The 22,633-nt window shown below is 37.6% G+C and overlaps 1 protein-coding gene across 12 annotated transcripts in view; it reads left to right on the top strand.

Moving 5' to 3' along the window:
* Positions 1-22,633, top strand: part of SYNE2 (spectrin repeat containing nuclear envelope protein 2) — a 319,309-nt gene that overhangs the window by 175,445 nt on the left and 121,231 nt on the right. For all 12 annotated transcript variants that reach the window (XM_036906082.2, XM_036906091.2, XM_057488386.1 and 9 more), the window contains 8 exons: positions 803-947; positions 1,801-2,019; positions 5,961-6,226; positions 7,371-7,539; positions 9,871-10,026; positions 12,305-12,445; positions 13,741-13,923; positions 14,645-14,782. In XM_036906082.2, coding sequence (XP_036761977.2) covers positions 803-947; positions 1,801-2,019; positions 5,961-6,226; positions 7,371-7,539; positions 9,871-10,026; positions 12,305-12,445; positions 13,741-13,923; positions 14,645-14,782 — 1,417 coding nt within the window. The remainder of the gene's footprint in view (positions 1-802; positions 948-1,800; positions 2,020-5,960; positions 6,227-7,370; positions 7,540-9,870; positions 10,027-12,304; positions 12,446-13,740; positions 13,924-14,644; positions 14,783-22,633) is intronic.

The raw sequence follows: 22,633 nt of genomic DNA, 5'->3' as shown, positions 1-22,633 counted from the left end.
CTGGTTTTCAGGCTTAGCTTGTTTCTGTTTTTCCACTTTTATGTAGTTTGGGACCTCTCAGTCTTCCTTAATTCCTTGCCAGTTTATTATTGTTTTAAGAATATATATATTTGATACTAAGTTTTGAAGTATTTTCAGTGGGGAATTTACGCTTTATCTATTTTATTCATAGTGTTTTTAGGAATATATGCTATATAAAAATATGCTGCTTTTCCTTTATAAGATCATCTGTTTTCCTTATTTTAACAAAAACTTCATAAAAAATAATTGCTATGATATATTTTATAAAATGGATTGTTATAATTTACTTAACCGTATCTTTTGTTACACATAAAGTATGTTTCAATTTTTGCCATTTTGATGAATAATCCATTAAGTAAAAAGATTTTATTATACATAAGGTTTCATTAGGTTTAGGATAAATTCCTTATATTAGGATTTATTCCTTAAGATAAATTGCAGAAGCTGAATTAATGGGTCAAAAATTTGAGCATTTTTTAAGACCAAACAGGTTTTTTACAAGAATTGTACCATTTTGTCCCTCATTAGCAATATTCAGGAATGCATTGTTCCAATTTAGGTGTTTTGAGAACAGTCTTACCTGCCTGTTATAGTTTGCATTAAGTCTTATGCAGTCCTTTTGAGAAGGAGGTAGTCAATAAAATGTGTTGAAATACATTGAATAGGCAAAAGAGGATTACATTGTTTTTTATTAACTGTTCAGAATTCATTTTTGGAAGTTCAGAATTTATTGCACTAAATAAAATTTAATATCACTTTTTTTCTAACTGTGCCTCACTAGGTGTCTCAAGGATTACAAATGCTATAGAGAAATTAAAGAGAGAATTTGTGCTAACCTTAGTCAAGTGGAAACAGTTCTTGAGCAGTCCATGTCCACGTTGCCAGGGTCTTACAAAGAAACTTTAGAGCGCTTGGAACACAGCAAGGTAATAATATTTGCAAATCTCCAATAAGACCTTATGCAAAACACTGGCAAAAAAGAGGAGGCAGAGGCAGCTGGGAGTGTGGCTCTTACGATCCACAGAAATCTTCAACTTGAGTTGTACCCTCAAGAAAATCTCTCAAACCAAAAGCCAAGGGACCCAGTGAAGCAATGGTTCTGAGAGGTTTAGTCATTTGGATTTACAATACAGTCCTCTTCCCAGTGGTATACTACCCTTATTGATCACTCTTTCTAAAGATTTACCTTTCATGTTAATATGTTGGATGTTGCTGGATCAGTGACAGAGCACTTACTGCAACTACCATATAAGTGCTAGATTCTGGTTACTTCTTATACTCTTAGTAAGCAATTTTTTTTCTTTTTGCGTATTTTCATCTGTTAGACTCTGTGGTATTATATTATTAGGATTTAGGTAAGAACATTTTAAATATCTTTGCTTAATGTCCACCCCAAAACAAACATAAAACCTAAATAATGCATTGGTGTTTGATAAGTAAGTATTGTACAAATTAACTACCTAGTAAAATACGAGACTTACGTTAAGATAACAAAACGCACTTCTAAGATATTTATATTTAAAAACACATTGTTACTTGGAAAAATTGGTTTATGGGTCAATTTTTTGTCCTCATAGTTCTAAATTCATGTGCAAAACAGTAATACATAGATAATTCTCAAATTAGCTCATACTGGCTTCCAAAGGGACTGTAAAATGGATCATGTAATACTTATGGATGATTTAAAATCAGTAATTGTTCAATATTTAATAGTGTATGTTTCAGAAGTATTAATAGATGTTATCTCTCTTCTATTCCTTTTCTACCCTGTCTATAAAGGCCTTGGTATCAAATCTTATATCAACCAAAGAAGAGTTTGTGAAAGTACGACAGATCCTCAGACACCTGAGACCCCTGTGCACAGACCACGATGGTGTATGTTTGCTCAGAACCATGCTGGCTCTGTGGGAAAAATGGCTGAGTTTGCTGGAAGCTGCTAAAGAATGGGAGATGTGGTGTGAAGAGCTGAAGCAGGAGTGGAAATTTGTCAGTGAAGAAGTAAGTGCTGTGTTTCAACAGTAAAACCATAGTTTCCTAACAAATGTAATTTAAATTGTTTTATTACTTACATTATGTTTTTATGTAAAAGGAGTCCTCCACCGGTACCATTTGTTAATGTCACACATACATAGCATATCATGAGGTCAGGTCCTAGTAAAATAATATCCCAGGATGATATGAATTATTTCATAATAGTGTCATTTTTTTGGTATCATATAATTCTTATGAATAATTGAGTATTCACTCATTTGAGCTTTAAAATCTTTATTGTGCAGATAACAGGATAAACCCTCTTAAAAATAACTTTCTACATCACACTAAATGTTAGAATTAGGTAATATTCATAACAACCAACTAATTTTGAAATTAACTGCAATTGTTAATTATGGAAGTCAACTGCAATTGTTAAGCACAAACCAAAAAATATGTATGATGTTCTTTCTGAATACTGTCTCAAAGGAAACCCCTATAATATATATTAGTCACAGATGTTATTTAACCATGTTTCAGGACTTAAGACATCAAATGTATGTAGAAAGAAAATATAAAATAGTATAAAATTATCTTAAGGTAATCATTAGTCTTTCCTAAGGGCCAGGTGAAAATGAGGACAAATCAGAACATGAAATGAAAACCCTCTGTCTTATTCATGTCAGAATTCCTGCTAACTTTATTTAAAAGATAAATAAATTAATACTTGATTGGAGTAGGTCACGTGCTTTGGGATTTACATGTTTAGCACTATCCTGTTTTCCTGCTTACAGCCTGATTTTCTTAGAAGTGAGTATCATTTTGGTGATGCTGGTGGAGTTTAATTAAATAGTCTCTTGAATGTTAAAACTCTAAGAAACTCTGTAAATTATACTTTTAGCAGGGCAGCTGGCTTCCAGTTCTTTCTCATCCGTATGACATGGTTTTTGGGGTTCCTATTGCAGGAAACTGTGAGCTGTGCTAAGAAGACAGTTTTCGCAGGATGCCACTGCGTCCTTGTATAGCCCTCAGTTAAATCCTTGTATAGCCCTCAGGAGTTAAAGGTTGTTACCATTTTGGTGATGCAGAAACTGAGGCACTGAGTGACCTCCCAGCCAGTGATTGAGCTGGGGCTGTGGGTGGGGGCCACATCTGTTCTGCTCACTGCTGCAACTTGAGAATCCGGTTAGGCCTTGCACTTATCCAGCCCTCAGTAATACTTCTTGAGGGACAGCTGTTATTCAAACCCAAGTCTAAGCTAATCCTAAGCTTTTGTTCTATTTATTTTATTACATTGTCTCCCTAAGGCTATATACCATTTGCAATTATATGTTATCCATTCAGATCCTATTCATTTTGAATTTCGTAATTATTCATATAAGCATTTTGCAAAATATCTGCTAACAAAATGTGGTTTTTGAAGAGTAGCAGAAAATATGTCCTCACGTAATAATGACAGCAGCTTACTGGGTGCTTGCCAAGTGTGTGTCAGGCAGTTCTAAGCACTCTACATGCATTAGCATTTATCCTTGCAGGAATCCTACAAGTTAGTAGATATTTTTGTTATCCTCATTTCATAGGTGAGGAAAGTGAGACCCAGCGAGGTGGAGAGTAACCAAATTCACAAGTGAGTGGAAGGAGAGTATTCAACCTTACACCCTGGTGTTTAACCACTAACCTGTCAACTTATACATGCCAAACTGATAAAAGATTTTAAAGTAGCTTTTATTCATTCAATAAGAAGTATATCATCTAAAGATCTGAACATGCAAGATTCTGTTAGCATGATTGGTGCCTTTATATGTGACAAAATGAATTACTTTAAAAAAATGTCTATAGTAATATAATAATCTAGTAGCTTTATGGGATAAAGGTTTTAGATAAGTAGATTTTCAAAAGTTTAAATGCTCTATTTAAATTTAGAAAAAAAAATTAATTTGAATTTTGATGTACCTTTATTTCCCTCCTCAAGTCTTACCTCCTTGTTTTCTTAAATAGAATCTTCTTGATTTAATTATTCATTTCTGGTTATTCAAAATCATCATTGTGTTTCAGTGATCATAATGTGCTAGAATAAAGTCATGTTTTCGAAGATAATTGGAGGTGGTATAAGGCTGGCTTCTTTTCCTTGTACAAATCATTTCTATATTAGTTCCTTATTCTTCTGGTTTTCAGGCTCCTTCACTATGTTTATTTATGGTGCAACTATGCTTCCTTTTCCCTTTCTAGATTCCACTTTATAATTGACTGTGAACCTAAAAGTTTTTAACCAATTTTATTAGAATTCTGTGTCCAAGGAAAAGCATCCAGGGGCTGCAGAGCCTCTTCTAGGTAAAAGTGATTTCATAATCTTTGTGGCAAGTATTTTCATGACTGGGGGGCTATCTTCACCCTTTTTAGTGTAAAGTTTGTTGAGTTTTGAGAAGCACATACAGTCACATGACCACCAACAAAATCAAACTTTAGAACATTCCCATCACCTTAGAAAGTTCTCTGGTGCCCCTTTGTATACAGTCCCTTCCATTACCTCCAGCCCTTGGTGACCAGTAATCTGTTTTGCCATTTCCGGAATGTCATATAAATGGACTTGAATGCTTGAGGCCCCTTGAGTTTGGCTTCTTTTCACTAAGTACTATGTGTGTGAGATTTATTCATGTTGTTGCATATATCAACAGTTCATTTTTTAAAAATTCCTGGGTAATATTCTATTGGGTGCATGTACAGTGGTTTGTCTATCCATTCACAAGTTAAAGTACTGCCTGGCTTTTGAGTAAAACTGTCCTAATAAAAATGATTCTCCTCCTTTGTATTTCCCTGCTTAATCATTTGCCAACTTAAACTAGGCAGCACAGCCTGACACAGGGGCTGGCAGCTGGATTATTTTGGAAAGTGACCCCAGGGAACAGGAGTGGGAGACAATGAGAACTGAAGCGGGGAAGGTCAGAGCCTGTAGTCGCTTTGCTCTTCTTGGGTCCCGGGCACTGTTCTAGCCCCTACGTGATTATCATCAGGCATGGAAGCACAAAGAGTTGCTCCATTAAGTCCTGGATTAGACATAGTTTTTTTAAACCCTGACATATATTGGAAACCCTATATGTACAATGACCTCAGTCAATATAGAATTCCTTTCTTGCTAACTCTCTGGCAAGATCATCACTCGTGTGATGATCTGTCATGTCAAGATTGCAGAGATGACTAACTCAGTTTGAACACAGAGCAGGAGAGTTAAAAAATGTGAAGGGAGAATGTGATACATGTGTGGTGTGGCTGAGGTGAGGGCCAGAAGATTTGAGGAGGCACTTAAGAGGGATCTGATTTTCTATGTCTTCATTCTGAGTTCTGGGTTAATAGAACTCCAGTTTTGAGATACGCAATTTATTAGATTGTATATTTCTGGGTTATGCACATAACAGTGGTTAACAAATACATAATTAACTCAGTAATTCAGGCTGCTTTCCCTTTGGTGGTGTAGGTGTAAAGGGAATGAGGACATAGTAGCTTACTTTTTTGAGCATTGTAGGGATTGGATGTGAAAGAAGAGAGGCCTGTTGAAAAATTATCCAATAGTCACCCAACCTCTTATACTAAGTGGATGCAGCTTGGTGGAACTCATTCTAGCTAACTTATTGGGTATCTCAGGAGAAATAATTGCTTTATGCAGCCAAAATCTGAAGAAGAAAGAATTTATTTATGAAGATATTCAACAGTGTCCTTCAGCCCATAACAGAATACTTGATTTTAATCACACACCTACATGATCAATAGCTGGGAATTATGAGATTATGATAGTGGAGGAATAATATTCCCATCTATAGGAAGACAAATATTATGTTAAAATAGAATATGGCATTAGAAACCTTCTGAAGAGCCAGTATACAAAAATTATGGTTGCCAAAGTCTGCTTCAGATCCTGAAATGGTCAGAGTACATTTACTTATTTCAGCTCTCTTTTTTGTTTATTGAATTAGATTGAACGAGAAGTGATAATTTTAGATAATCTTCAAGAAGATCTCCCTGAAATTTCTGAAGTAAAAGAGGCAGCCAGCACAGAGGAACTCTCTGAGTTGCTAGATTGTTTATGCCAATATGAAGAGAATGTGGAGCAGCAGCAGCTGTTACTGACTCTACTTCTTCAACGCATAGAAAGTATCCAAAACACTTCTGAAAGCTCAAGCGCTGTAGAAACTGTTCCGGCATTTCAAGAGATTATGTCTATGCAAGATCGATGCAACAAGTAAGATTTACAAGCAGCTGTTAAGGAAACATGCTTGAGAACTCAGGCTTTAAACTTAGAAAAAATACCGAATTTCAAGAATATGAAAATATTGTAGAATAATGACATAATTTGACAGAATTGAGTTATCTCAGATGGGTATAAAAATAGATGGAAAATATTAATGATAGTTAAAATAAGCACATGTTCTCCATCCTGGTATTATTGAGGGTGAATATTATTCAAGTTTTTCTTAATGTTTGCTGTTTTTCTAATTTAGTAATACATATTCATTATAGGAAGTTTAGAGAATGTGGAAAATTATAAAAATTAATATAAAACCTTCCTTTAATTTTACTAATCAGCAATAGTTACTGCCAGTAACATTTTTTTTCTTTTTTACCATGGTCATATTTTTAAACCAATTTTGATCATAGTACTGTACTGTTTTGTATTCTGCTGAATCATTTATCAGCATATCCTGTTTGTTTTCCTCTGCCATCAAATGTTCTTTAAAACATAACTGCATAATATTTCATAATGTGAACCTGCCGTAATTTATTTAACCATGCCTGTATTATGGAACTTTTATATGTATTTTTTTTTAATTTTATAAAAATACCATAGTGAATGTTCTTATGCTTTAATCTCTATCTCCATCTATGATTAAGTCATTGAGAAAGAAGCCAAGAAGTAGAATTACTGGGTCAAAGACTATAATTTATTAGTGACTAGAAATACTTACCAGATAGTTCTCAGGACAGATTTTACTCACTTAAACTCCTCTCCTAATATGGTGACTCCATCATAGCAAATAGGGTCAGCTGAGATAAAAAGGCTAGTCAACCCATGTCTCCATTCATACCTCTATGTTATGTTCAGTCGAACTCAAGGATTACATGGAGCAAAGGAGGACAGAAATGGCAATTGGAAAGTAAGTTGTGAAAAAAAAGTATATTTAAAGATGAAAGTTTTGGAGAAGATTTTGATTGAGAGAATTTGATATATGTTTGTATACATAGTATATAAATCATTGCAAACTTGTCATTTTCTCTCAGCGAAAAAAATCTTTTGTAAGCCATGCAGACATTGTGCTAATTGTTGAAATAAAACTGTTTCACAGAAGAGCACAATAGAACAATTTTATTTTGATGATGTATTTTAGGCTTTTTCTGAAAGCTCAAAAAAACAAGGAACTGATACAAAATGAAATCCAAGAAAGACATTCCTTCACAAAAGAAATAATTTCTTTGAAGAATTTATTTCAACAGACTACAACTTCTTTCCAAAATATGGAATTACAGGACCACCCAGAAAAGGCAGGACAGTTTGAGGTAAGTGAGTAGTAAATTATTGAATGTGACTGACACAAGTCTGACATCTTGAATTCAAAGTCCTTGGGACAGAGGTGACTAGAGTGAAGGGAGTAGGCCAGGAGAGAGAAAATGTGCAAAGGCCCTGTGGCATAATGTGGGCAGAGCTACCCAAGATCAGGAGTCCAGAGAAAAGAACTGAGACCTGGCTGGGAAACAGGCCAGTCTGGACCAAGCAGCCCTTTCAACCACTTTTCAAGCATGTTTGGTGAACAGGGGTCTCAGACCATTCTTGGTTAAGACTGACTGACTTGAGTAGAATGAAATATCCTATCTCTGATGAGGGTGGAACTGTTTTTATTCACAGCACTTCTGAAACCAAATGTGTGGGGTTTTTCCCCCAGCCTATTCTCCAACTTTCTAGAAACCAATCAAGTGTCCTGCAATTCAGTTCAATTCTAACACTGCCCAAGTTAGCACAGACCCCACAGCTTAAAGGGTCATTCCCACAAGACCATTCCCATTTCAGGTCCCATTCATAAGTCCCAGGACTCTCATAGTTCTGACAGTCTGTAAATCAGAGGTTTCCACAGCCCCCTCTTCAGGTTCAGTAATTTGCTGGAGTGGCTCATATATGTCAGGAAAGCACTTCACTTACTACTCCTGGCTTATTATAAAGGGTACAACTCAAGCAGCCAAATGAAAGAGATGCATAGGGTAAGGTCTAGGGGAAGGAGCGTGGAGCCTCCATGACTTCTCTGGGTGTGCCACTCTCCGAGGACCTGGATGTGTTCACCAACTCCCAAGGTCTCCACACCTTGCCCTTTAGGAGTTTTCATGAAGGTGCCATTATGTAGGCATGATTAGTTAAATCATTGGCCATTGGTGATTAACCACACCTTCTGGCCCTCTCCTCTCTCTAGTGGTCAGGAAGTGGGGCTGAAAGTTCCAGCCCTTTAATCACGTGGTTGTTTCCTCTTGTAACCAGCCCCCATCCTGAAGCTATCTTGGGCCTATTCTCCCACCTCCTCATTCATTAGCATAAACTCAGGGGTGGTTGGAAAAAGGCTTGTTAGGAATAACAAAAGATGCTCTTCTCACTTCTATCTAGGAAATTCCATGGGTTTTAAAATCTGTGCCAGGAACCAGGGATAAAATTCAAATGTGTTCATTATATCACAATATCACATGCCCCTTTGCCATTTGGGACATCATTTTTTCAGACCAGTCTCTTCTCATTCTGGTATAATGGCAGTAGGAAAAAATGACACTTAGAAGTTTGTTCAAAAGTCACATGATTTTGTTAATCAATCCATTTGGTTATCAATGCTGAAAAAGGAACCTTACTCTCCTTCACAGAAGCAGTCTTCACGGGGGAGCCATCTGTGGTATCTGAATGAAGACCTGCACTCCCACATTAGGTCTAGACAAAACAGGTTGACTCTGTCCGGCAAGCCCCACCTTTGACTGATGGCATTGTTCTTTAACTTTCCTTCTCTAGGTTTGTTCTGTTCTGAAAGTTAAGGAAAACAGTGATACATCATGGAGTCATTCAAAATTGAAATCATTCTTCAGTGTGGTGACTCAGTCCATTAACACTAATATGCATAATAGAATAATGCTACTGAACAGTTACTAGAAAAACAAAACAAACCCCAAAAGCCACAGTAAAGTCAAGAAGTATTTTTCCACTTGATCTTTTGGAAACTTTCCCAAACAAATGAGTTTCTCCTTTATTATTAGTGCAGGAGAACATAGATCAGATTTTGTTTCTAGGCCACAACCAATAGACTATTTGTTCAAGTTTCTTTTATCTCCTAAAACCCACATTCTTTGCATGGAACTGGAACCCTCCCTTTTGAAAGAAGTTGAACTCTGCTGGGCTGTCTAATTACGTGTAAGCAGACACTTCTGCTTCAAGGATAGGGCTTTTAGTGGCCTTGAATCATTGTGATGATAATGTAGAAAAGCAGAAATGGCAACAAGTTAATAACAACCAAAAAAAAACTTCTTTGAAACTTTTGCTCCTTGCAGCTTTTTAGATCAAGACTGTAACTGAGATACAATTAAATTCTAGAGGTAGTTTAGAAGCAGGAGATGTTGTAATGTCTTTGTAGGTCAATAGTTTGACACTATGAAGAGATACCAAGTTTAATTCTTACAAATTAGAAAGCATCATCTGACCAAACCGCCTATCTCTCAGGCTTAATCAGCTTGTATCAATAGTGAGGTTTTGTCATGCAAAGTTTGCTCATTTAAATCAGAAGGATCTGCTGGAAAGCTGCTTTCATTTTTAGAGTTAAACTTATTCCTGTGTCCTGTGAGTGTTTGAAACTGTCTTTCTGTTTTTAGGAGCTGCAAAACATCCTTAAGAAAGGGAAGCTAACTTTTGAGGATATTATGGAAAAACTGCGAATCAAGTATTCGGAAATGTACACCATAGTCCCTGCAGAGATTGAATCCCGGGTGGAAGAATGCAGAAAAGCTTTAGAAGACGCTGATGAGAAGGTAATAATAATGTTTCTCTTAGTGTTATTATTTATGCAGTTGAATGAGCTATCACTGTTTGTATAGTTTCGTTAAGGGGTAATTTTGTGTATTGAATACTGAGATGAAATTGCTCTAAGTAACATTGATAACAATTAGATTATCTGTTTAGTTTTAGTTGTCAAAATGCTCAGTTTTTCTGATCTTGCATTTAAAAATAGTTTATTATCGTCTACTAAGTGGGTATATTTTTCCAACTGGAGAATCACTTTAAAATTTCGGATATAAACAACATTTTGCTATAAAACATATTCCCTATGAGCATTTTGAAACTGCAACCAAGGGCAGTAAGAATACAAATTTCACAACTCACTAGAAATAGGCACTTAACACAGAGTGTCTTTCTAATAATGATGGTAACACATTCTCACAAAGCATTCTTGAGCAGATCTTTCTACCTGAAAATCCAGGTTGGGAGAGTGGAAAATGTTTCGTAGTAGTGGACATGTAGTAATTTAACAAGACAATTCTATTAAATTGTAAAAAGGCAGCCCAAATCCAACAGAACAAAATTCTATTTGGCGCAGCATCCACGGAAGGATTTTTGTTTTGCTTTCTGAAGTCTAGAAAGAGTCCTCTGTACCTTAATACATAAAATAGGTATTAAATGCATACAAACTAATCAGATTTCAGCTGAAGTTAACTTCTATGACAGATTTCTTGGGAAAATCTAAAACATATAGAAAACATGTAAACTCCTAATATATATTTATAACAAATCTTGTTTTAACACATATGAAAAGCTGTTGTGAGATACTTTCTCAAGAATCATGTAATACTGATTTTAAGAGCATACTTTAAGAGTAAATGTTCTGAGAGAAACTAAATTCATTTTCATAAATACTTAATGTGAAAATCCCTAACAAGGTGAATTAATAATCAAAATCAGCCTTTTAAAGTTAGGGTTGAAAATTTCAACTGTAACTCATATATTTGTAAAAACAGCAACTGATTTTTATGGTGTGATGTGTTTAAAGGGTCCTGGCAACAGACTCAGTACTATTATATATATAATTCAGATGGCTGCTTGCTTTTCCTAAATCATGATCTCTCACAATGTACCTAAATGATTTGCACTTCTGCCAGGAGAAAACTTCATTTTTTGGTAATTTGTTACATAGCAATAAAAAGCTATTACAGCAATAAAAGACTGATAAAGGATTAGGTTTTTTTGATTATTGTTCCTAAAAAATCTTGACTGTGGTATGGTCTGTGGAATAAAACTATTTTATAAAAGTATTAACATCCTGATACAGTTAGAAGAGCCTGGGACCCCAGAGTCTGACAACTCAGGGCTTTAGGGATGAGATCAGCCGGTACCTTGATATGTGACCTTAATCCAGCAAGTCTTTTAGCCTGTTTAGATTTTATATCTGTATACTGTCTACACTAGAAGGTTTTAGTATCAATGTTTATACAGATGTAGTGGTTTTTAAGAGTTAAAGGATTATAAAAAAGCACAAAGTATTTTGTGGTTTAGTGGCTTCTTGGAGAAAACCATGTCAACATAGCTTAAGAAAACAAAAACACCAACTTATCATGTATTTGAAAATGATACATCCAACATTCACTATCTTTCCTAGCACAAGTTTTCATAAAAGCATTCAGATAAAAAAATGAGACTGTTCAGCAACTAGATTTCTGATTGTGTGAAAACATGCACTATAAACATTCACATAGAGAAACTAAGCTTTGGTGCATCCTCGAGAAATAGTTTTAGAAGGTTATTTCACCTAAATTAATATTAATGGAATTACATTTGTTAAGGTGGCTTGAGAATAAGTTTGGTTTTATTGCAAACAGTTCTGTAGAAAGGATTTTTTCATAAAATGGAAAGACTACAAGAATTTTTTTTTGTATAAAAAAATTATTTCGGGTCATTTTACTCCATTGGGGAATGTTTCAAACAGTCCACTCAGTAGTTTTGCCCAACACAGCTCATACCTGTGGTGTATACTGTGGATTACATTCAAGGAGTTCTTGTTTGTTGGATTTTTTCTTTCTTCCTTTTTTAGATTGGATTTAAAAGATCAGGTCAGTACAGCTGCCATTTCCTAGTCTGCTATACCCTCTCATTAACACATTAGCCAGTAGGGTTTCGGATTTTTCCCCTAACCCTTAAAAGATTTTTATAAGTAAAATTGTATAACAGTGTGACTAGCCCTTCTATCATTTAATCCTGTGAATAGAGTGCAGAAAACATCTCTAAGCTAAATGTGTCTTTCTCCTCTTATAACAGATTAGCAGTGAAGTCTTGAAAAGCTCACCATCATTTGTAATGAGTAGAAAAATAGATGAAATTAACAATGGGCTTCATAATATTGAAAAGATGTTGCAACAGAAAAGCAAAAATATTGAGAAAGCTCAAGAAATTCAGAAGGTAACATCCTCCTTTAACTTCCTAATTTAGCAGTTGGTATTCCCCGTTTATCAGGCAATACAGAGTGCTCCTTGATAAGCACAGATCATAATGGAGATACACAGGGTCACCTTATTGAGAGTGTTGCCTGCAGAGGCTTGGTAGGGAAGGTTGAATTTAAGAATTATTCTCCAACCCCTAAGAGCTGTGATAGCCTTTTCACAAGTATAGGAGAGTCAATTTATCTTGGGAAAGCCCATATAAAAAAATATTATAAATACAAGCTAGTTTGTTTCTGTGTTAGAGCATTTCTTAGAGTCTTTGAATTCTTTAGAAACTTTAGAGGTTTTCTAAAGTAAAGTGAATTAATATTGGAAAATACAATATGGGACATTTATGAAACTTATTTGATAAAAAAATTATTTCAGTAGGATTTGTGTAGTGTTGGTAGCTTTTCTTTAGGTTCCTATGTGATACAGGGAAATAGAAATTCTAAATTTATTTCTCTTGTAAAATATCTTATGAAATAAAGTTTTAGATAAAACTGTACGTAAACATAATATTTTATCTCTTAACTGCAAGTAAACTCCTGCATATGGAAAGCACTCTTATTCTAATCTGCATTTTAAGGATATATTCAGTTACGAATGGAGACTTTTAAAAATATGTTGGAATATGGCTCACTGTTGGACAGAGTCTTGGACTTTTAATAAGTAAAGAAACCTAATTTAACCAGTTAGGTTTTCCCATTTCAAGAAATTATGTTCTTAAGCAAATATTAAGAATTAAATTTTTTACCTTTGAGATTTCCACTGCCCAGACAAATCCAGGTTTGAATCCAACATACTGATTTCTTGTTTTAAAAGCAGTTTTACTATACAGGTGGCTAGAACTTTCTGCCACTGCATTAATCCTGCAGCAGACCAGAGATTCTCTTTTTATTAGTTTTATTTTCACACTAAAGAAAAATTGTCTTCCAGATTAAGTACATACTGGACTAAATAGGTTCTAAAGGCCTTTTTAAACATAATGTTACTTTATCACTCTTGAAAGACTAGGGTTATACTGACCTTGTTTTGTGTCAGGCCAGGGCTTTGTGCTCCCTCACAGCTAATTCATTCTGAAACAGAGTAAAGAGGCTTCAGAAAAAATGGTTTTCAGTTTAGGTTGCAAGTGGTTTCCAGACATAAGTGAATACCTGCCTTGTGATGTTGTTTCAGTAGCATTTACATGTGCAAATACTCTATGAAAACTAGGAATTCACACATTAAACCATGACATCTACATTCAAATTGACTTCTGATTTCCTTCTCCAGAAAATGTGGGATGAACTAGATGTCTGGCATTCCAAGCTAAATGAGCTGGATTCTGAAGTCCAGGACATTGTTGAGCAGAATCCAGAACAGGCTCAAGAATGGATGGATAGCTTGATGATTCCTTTCCAGCAGTATCAGCAAGTATCACAGAGAGCAGAATCTAGAACTTCACAGTTAAATAAGGTGGGACAGTAACACATGGTAATGACACATGGATGATGGTGGTATTGAGATGGGTTTAAAACAAAACAAAAATACATATTCAGAGGCAACCAGTTCCCCTTGAATTGCCAGCTTTAGGACCTAAAGCTACAGCCACACGATAGGTCCAAGTGGGCACTGAGGGTACAGACTTAACTGCTGGCACAGACAGTAAGTCTGATTGGGCAGGCAGAAACAAGTATCCAAAAATCAGAGAACAGCAAGGGTCCAGGAGAGTGTTGAGCTTCCCAGTAGGTAATAGGCATTTCCTGCAGGAGGCTCAAGAGTCCTGGGAGCCAGCAATGAGGAAGAAAGTCATTCAGAACTAGCCACCTTCCCTCCCAAGTAGGGGTTATGGAGGGCAGTGGGTAAGTCATCCACGGGACAAGACCCTGAATAGGAGGACAAAATACAAATCCAGCTTTAAGAATGGGAAACAGGCTGGTTGCAAGGCTAATTCACACCTCTTGCTGAGGCCTGTAGCATTAGGGTAGAACTTCTTAAGTCCTTTACATCTGTGGTCAGGACTAGTCTTAAAAATTGGCAGGATCAAAACCTAGAAGACATGGGAAAGTGGCCTCAGCCACAGAGAGTGGAGCCTTGCAAAGCCTGCCACACCACTAACAGCAACACGTTCTTCATTCAAGAAAAACTGGCCTCCAGTAAAGGCATCAGACTGAGTTTGGTACCACCTCTCTCACAGGCCACAATTAAGGTGGAGGAATATCATGATCTTTTGAAGAGTACTGAGGCTTGGATAGAAAATACCAGTCGTTTGCTGGCAAATCCTGCGGACTATGACTCTTCACAGATGCTGAGTCACCATGCTAGCACCTTGCAGGTAAGCGTTCTTCCAGTGTGCCATGGGCATCAGAGAATCCGTGTAATAATCAGTGGGTTAGCTGACCCTCGTGGTGCTTTTTTCCCCTAATTTCCTGAAAAACAGTATTACCTTCAACCATGCCAAATGGCAGAAGGAAGCTAGGGAGATGGGCAGGCTCTAAACAGGGATTTTGGAGACCAGAATCTGGTTCTTTCTACCCTGATAACTATTACATGACTTTTCGGATAATCACCATATCCCCATGGGCCTTGGTTTCCCCCACCTCTGAAGTCAGAATGTTGCACTGAATACAATGTTGGTAATACTGGTTGGCAGAACTCTTAAGTTGGCTCCCAATATTCCCGTCCCCTGGTGAGCATGACCTGTATAAGCCCTTACCTTTATAGTTACTCCATTGACTAGGTAATGTTACATGGCTAAGGCAATGGGATAGTCACTCCGATGAATACATAATTAATCGTGGTAATATGATTATAAGGCTCCCTAGCACCAGACTTGAGAGTCTCCTGCTGGTTTGAAGAGGCAAGCTGCCGTATTATGAGAAGGCCGTGGGGTTAGGACTCTAGGGCAGACTCTAGAAGCTGAGAGTGACCCCCAGGAAGCAGCCAGCAAGAAAACTGAGATCCCAGTTTTGCCACTGAATTCTACCAACAATTTTAATGAACTTGGAAGAGAAACCCATGGTCCAGATGGCACCTTTCCGTATTCTGGTGACGTCCTGAGCAGAGGACACACCTCAGCTCTGCCTGGACTCCTGAGCCATGGAAGCTATGTGATAATTCTGTTTTATTTTAAGCTGCTGAGTCTGTGGTAGTTTCTCAGCATTAGAAAATGAATCTGTCCTTCCTGCCAGTTTTAGCATGCCGTTATTCCAAATTTCTGCTGTGTCTCCATGTTGGCTTACAGAGACAAAACAAATGAAGTATTTCCTACTCGGGGCCCTGACTGCAAGAGGTTGTCTAGATGCTAAGTATTTTGGCTTAGGTTTTGTTCTGAAGGCAGATTTTCCTTCTCTCTTATTATTCAGCCGTAGAAAGAATCTCTTAGGAAAAGATTTTTCTACAAAAATTTTTAGAGTAATCAGACCTCATGATTGATCCAGCTCAACTTCTCTTTATATCTTCAGAATAGCACACTGTGTTCCTAAATGAGCAACTGACTTTACCTCCCTGATGCTTGAGATTTGTTGGCATGTTTTTTCCTGCATAACAGTTGTAAAGATGCTGCATTTTCACTTCCTCTGGTTCTTTTCTTCCCCTTGCCTGTGATTTCTGCCCCCACCTCTTGGTTAACTTTCACATCCCAAAGTTTGTCAACTTTTTATTTTAAATCACCCGTGTTTTTCACCATTTTCAAGGAGTTTGCAAAGAGAGAGGAGAGCAATGATGCTTTTTCCTTGAAAACTTGTCATGAGTTAAAAAAGAAAATTGTACAAGAAGCAGTTCAGGCAAAAGCAACTGAATTTTTTTTACCTTTTTTGATACAAATGTGAAAGTATGAAAGTATCTGTCAAACTGTTTGAGACATCCTAATTTGCTGGCCTTTGTTTATGAGTCAGAACTGAGTAGAACTCTAGTTTTGGAGCTAGAGGAGGTAAGAACAAGGGAAGATGCAGGCTGATTTCCCAAAGAATGTAGCCTAATAAATCCCCCAATGGGAAGTCTCAATTAACTAGCCATATGTTAATATCCATCTTGTCCCTGTTTTGAAAATTGTCATCTTACCTTTAGGATACCCTTTTCCATTTTTCTAGGATTTCCAAGCATTGATTTTTTAAAAATTCTGTTATCATTAATTTACAATTAAATGAAGAACATTATGTTTACTAGGCTCGCCCCTTCACCAAGTCCCCCCCCACCACACTCCATTACAGTCATTTCCATCAGTGTAGTAAGATGCTGTTGACTCACTACTTGTCTTCTCTGTGTTGCACATCCCTCCCTATGCCCCCCACCCCCACATTATACATGCTAATTGTAAGGTCCCCTTTCTTTTTCCCACCCTTATCCCTCCCTTCCCACCCCTCCTGCCCAGTCCCTTTCCCTTTGGTAACTGTTAGTCCATTCTTGGGTTCTGTGATTCTGCTGCTGATTTGTTCCTTCAGTTTTCCTTTGATCTTATACTCCACATATGAGTGAAATCATTTGGTACTTGTCTTTCTCTGCCTGGCTTATTTCACTGAGCATAATACCCTCTAGATCCATCCATGTTGTTGCAAATGGTAGGATTTGTTTTCTTCTTATGGCTGAATAATATTCCATTGTGCATATGTACTACATCTTCTGTATCCATTCATCTACTGATGGACACTTAGGTTGCTTCCATTTCTTGGCTATTGTAAATAGTGCTGCGATAAACAGGGGTGCATCTGTCTTTTTCAAACTGGGCTGCTGCATTCTTAGGGTAAATTCCTAGAAGTGGAATTCCTGGGTGAAATGGTATGTCTATTTTGAGCTTTTTGAGGAACCTCCATACTGCTTTCCACAATGGTTGAACTAATTTACATTCCCACCAGCAGTGTAGGAGGGTTCCCCTTTCTCCACAACCTCGTCAACATTTGTTGTTGTTTATCTTTTGGATGGTAGCGATCCTTACTGGTGTGAGGTGATATCTAATGGTGGTTTTAATTTGCATTTCTCTGATGATTAGCAATGTGAAGCATCTTTTTCATGTGTCTCTTGGCCATCTGAATTTCTTCTATGGAGAACTGTCTGTTCAGCTCCTCTGCCCATTTCTTCATTGGATTGTTTGCTTTTTGTTTGTTGAGGTGCATGAGCTCTTTATATATTTTGGATGTCAACCCTTTATCGGATCTGTCGTTTATGAATATATTCTCCCATACTGTAGGATACCTTTTTGTTCTCTTGATGGTGTCCTTTGCTGTACAGAAGCTTTTCAGCTTCATATGGTCCCACTTGTTCATTTTTGCTTTTGTTTCCCTTGCCTGGGAGATATATTCATGAAGAAGTTGCTCATGTTTATGTCCAAGAGATTTTTGCCTATGTTTTCTTCTAAGAGTTTTATGGTTTCATGACTTACATTCAGGTCTTTGATCCATTTCGAATTTACTTTTGTGTATGGGGTTTGACAGTGATCCAGTTTCATTCTCTTATATGTAGCTGTCCAGTTTTGCCAGCACCATCTGTTGAAGAGACTGTCATTTCCCCATTGTATGTCCATGGCTCCTTTATCGTATATTAATTGACCGTATACGTTTGGGTTATGTCTGGAGTCTCTATTCTGTTCCACTGGTCTGTGGCTCTGTTCTTGTGCCAGTACCAAATTGTCTTGATTACGGTGGCTTTGTAGTAGAGCTTTAAGTTGGGGAGCAAGATCCCCCCCACGTTATTCTTCCTTCTCAGGATTGCTTTGGCTATTCGGGGTCTTTGGTGTTAACATGTTAATTTTTGAACTATTTGTTCCAGTTCGTTGAAGAATGTTGTTGGTAATTTGATAGGGATTGCATCAAATCTGTATGTTGCTTTGGGCAGGATGGCCATTTTGACGATATTAATTCTTCCTAGCCAAGAGCATGGGATGAGGTTCCATTTGTTAGTGTCCTCTTTAATTTCTCTTAAGAGTGTCTTGTAGTTTTCAGGGTATAGGTCTTTCACTTCCTTGGTTAGGTTTATTCCTAGGTATTTTATTCTTTTTGATGCAATTGTGAATGGAATTGTTTTCCTGATTTCACTTTCTATTAGTTCATTGTTACTATATAGGAAAGGCACAGATTTCTGTGTGTTAATTTTGTAACCTGCAACTTTGCTGTATTCCGTTCTCAGTTCTAGTAGTTTTTGAGTCTTTAGGGTTTTTTATGTACAATATCATGTCATCTGCAAATAGTGACAGTTTAGCTTTTTCTTTACCAATTTGGATTGGTTGTATTTCTTTGTTTTGTCTAACAGCCATAGCTAGGACCTCCAGTACTATGTTGAATAGCAGTGGGGAGAGTGGGCATCCCTGTCTTGTTCCTGATCTCAGAGGAAAAGCTTTCAGCCTCTTGCTGTTCAGTATGCTGCTGGCTGTGGGTTTATCATATATGGCCTTTATTATGTTGAGGTACTTGCCCTCTATACCCATTTTGCTGAGAGTTTTTATCATGAATGGATGTTGAATTTTGTCAAATGCTTTTCCAGCATCTATAGAGATGATCATGTGGTTTTTGTCTTTCTTTTTGTTGATGTGGCGGATGATGTTGATGGATTTTCGAATGTTGTACCATCCTTGCGTCCCTGGGATGAATCCCACTTGGTCATGGTGTATGATCCTTTTGATGTATTTTTGAATTCGGTTTGCTAATATTTTGTTGAGTATTTTTTGCATCTATGTTCGTCAGGGATATTGGTCTGTAATTTTCTTTTTTGGTGGGGTCTTTGCCTGGTTTTGGTATTAGGGTAATGTTGGCTTCATAGAATGAGTTTGGGAGTATTCCCTCCTCTTTTAGTTTTTTGGAAAACTTTAAGGAGTATGGGTATTATACCTTCTCTGTATGTCTGATATAATTCTGAGGTAAATCCATCCGGCCCAGGGGTTTTGTTCCTGGGTAGTTTTTTGATTACTGCTTCAATTTCTTTGCTGGTAATTGGTTTCTTTAGATTTTGTGTTTCTTCCTTGGTCAGTCTTAGAAGGTTGTATTTGTATTTTTCTAAGAAGCTGTCCATTTCTTCTTGGTTTCCCAGCTTGTTAGCATATAGGTTTTCATAGTATTCTCTAATAATTCTTTGTATTTCTATCGGGTCCATTGTGATTTTCCCTTCCTCGTTCTGATTCCATTGTGATTTTCCCTTTCTCGTTTCTGATTCTGTAGATGTGTGTTGATTCTCTTTTTCTCTTAATAAGTCTGGCTAGAGGCTTACCTATTTTGTTTATTTTCTCAAAGAACCAGCTCTTGGTTTCGTTGATTATTTTTTCTATTGTTTTATTCTTCTCAATTTTATTTATTTCTTCTCTGATCCTTATTATGTCCCTCCTTCTGCTGACTTTAGGCCTCATTTGTTCTTCTTTTTCCAATTTCGATAATTGTGACATTAGACTATTCATTTGGGATTTTTCTTCCTCCTTTAAATATGCCTGATTGCTATATACTTTCCTCTTAAGACTGCTTTTGCTGCATCCCACAGAAGTTGGGGCTTTGTGTTGTTGTTGTCATTTGTTTCCATATATTGCTGGATCTCTATTTTAATTTGGTCGTTTATCCATTGATTATTTAGGAGCATGTTGTTAAGCCTCCATGTGTTTGTGAGCCTTTTTGCTTTCTTTGTACAATTTGGTTCTAGTTTTATTCCTTTGTGTTCTGAAAATTTGGTTGGTAGAATTTCAGTCTATTTGAATTTACTGAGGTTCTTTTTGTGGCCTAGTATGTGGTCTATTCTGGAGAATGTCCCATTTGCACTTGAGAAGAATGTGTATCCTGTTGCTTTTGGATGTAGAGTTCTATAGATGTCTATTTGGTCCATCTGTTCTAGTGTGTTGTTCAGTGCCTCTGTGTCCTTACTTATTTTCTGTCAGGTATATCTATCCTTTAGTGTGAGTGGTGTGTTGAAGTCTCCTAAAATGAATGCATTGCATTCTATTTCCTCCTTTAGTTCTGTTATTATTTGTTTCACATATGCTGGTGCTCCTGTGTTTGGTATATATATATTTATAATGGTTGTATCCTCTTGTTGGACTGAGCCCTTTATCATTATGTAATGTCCTTCTTTATCTCTTGTTACTTTCTTTGTTTTGAAGTGTATTTTGTCTGTTACTAGTACTGCAACACCTGCTTTTTTCTCCCTGTTTGCATGAAATATCTTTTTCCATCCCTTGACTTTAAGTCTGTGCATGTCCTTGGGTTTGAGATGGGTCTCTTGTAAGGAGCATATAGATGGGTCTTGCTTTTTTATCCATTCTATTACTCTGTGTCTTTCGATTGGTTCATTCAGTCCATTTACATTTAGGGTGATTATTGAAAGGTATATATTTATTGCCATTGTAGGCTTTAGATTCGTGGTTACCAAAGGTTCAAGGTTAGCTTCTTTAGTATCTTACTGCCTAACTTAACTCACTTATTGAGCTATTATAGACACTGTCTGGGGATTCTTTATTTCTCTCCCTTCTTATTCCTCCTTCTCCATTCTTTATATGTTGGTTGTTTTATTCTGTGCTCTTTTGTGTTTCCTTTGACTGCTTTTGTGGGTAGTTGATTTTACTTTTTGCCTTTAGTTAGTATTTGGTTGGTCTGCTTTCTTTGCTGTGATTTTGTTTTCTCTGGTAACATCTGTTTAGCCTTAGGAGTGCTCCCATCTAGAGGAGTCCCTCTAAAATACCCTGTAGAGGTGGTTTGTGGGAGGCAAATTCCCTCAACTTTTGCTTGTCTGGGAATTGTTTAATCCCTCCTTCATATTTAAATGATAATTGTGCTGGATACAGTATTCTTGGTTCAAGGCCCTTCTGTTTCATTGCATTAAATATATCATGCCATTCTCTTCTGCTCTATAAGGTTTCTGTTGAGGAGTCTGATGATAGCCTGATGGATTTTCCTTTGTAGGTGACCTTTTTCTCTCTAGCTGCCTTTAAAACTCTGTCCTTGTCCTTGATCTTTGCCATTTTAATTATTATGTTTCTTGGTGTTGTCCTCCTTGGGTCCCTTCTGTTGGGAGTTATGTGTACTTCCATGGTCTAAACGATTATTTCCTCCCCCAGTTTTGGGAAGTTTTCAGCCATTTCTTCAAATTCACTTTCTATCCCTTTTTCTTTCTTTTCTTCTTGTGGTACCCCTATAATGTGGATATTGTTCCTTCTGGATTGGTCACACCATTCTATTAATATTGTTTCATTCCTGGAGATCCTTTTATCTCTTTCTGTGTCAGCTTCTATGTGTTCTTGTTCTCTGGTTTCTATTCCATCAATGGCCTCTTGCATCTTATTGATTCTGCTTATAAATCCTTCCGGAGATAGTTTCATTTTTGTAATGTCCTTCCAGATTCATCCCTTAGCTCTAGCATATATCTCTGCAGCTCCATCGGCATGGTTATGACCTTTATTTTGAATTCTTTTTCAGGGAGATTGGTTAGGTCTGTCTCTCCAGATTCCCTCTCAGGGGAGGATGTCTGGGTTAGTCTGGTCTGTATCAAATTCTTCTGCCTTTTCATGGCGATAGAGGTAGTTGTGGGGAGCTGGCACGTGTGTTGGCTGGGAGAATGTCCCTTCTTGCTGGTTTGTGGCCTTCCTCTCCTGGGAGAACGGCGACCCCTAGCGGTTTGTGCTGGGCAGCTGCGTGCAGACAGCGTTTCTTATTCTTTCCTGGCCGCTGTGAAAGAATCTGTACCCTGCTTCTGTGGGCGTGGCCAGCCTCAGGCCACTGCTCCACTATGGCAGAACAGCGTCGGAGGGGAAACGGGCAGGAGGCTGTTTATGTCCGTTAGGGGCCTCTGAGCTTCGCTGCCGCCCAGTGGGTTAGGGTGCCCGGAGTTCCCCAGGATTCCCAGCTGCTGCGCTAAGTGTCCCAGGACACTTCCATCCAGTTGTGGGGTCCCTGTCCCTTTTAAGACTTTCAAAAAGCACTTGCTTTTCTTTGTCCCAGGGATGCCAGCTGCGGGGACCCACTGGCAGCTTTTACTGTCCCGTTTCCCTAGTTTCCAGCACCCCCATGCACTGTGTGTCTGTGCTCTGGTGCGGATGGCTGGGGCTGGGTGTTCAGCAGTCCTGGGCTCCCTCTCCCTCCCTGCTCTGACTCCTCTCCTCCTGCCGGGGAGCTGGGATGAGGGGCGCTTGGGTCCCGCTGGCCAGGGCTTGTATCTTACCCCCTTCGTGACGCGCTGGGTTCTCACAGGTGTAGATGTAGCCTGGCTGTTGTCCTGTGTCTTC

Source organism: Manis pentadactyla, chromosome 11, assembly GCF_030020395.1.
Source record: "Manis pentadactyla isolate mManPen7 chromosome 11, mManPen7.hap1, whole genome shotgun sequence".
NCBI lineage: Eukaryota > Metazoa > Chordata > Mammalia > Pholidota > Manidae > Manis > Manis pentadactyla.
Note: the sequence above shows the minus strand (reverse complement) of the source record. Positions and strands in the feature narration are given on the sequence as shown.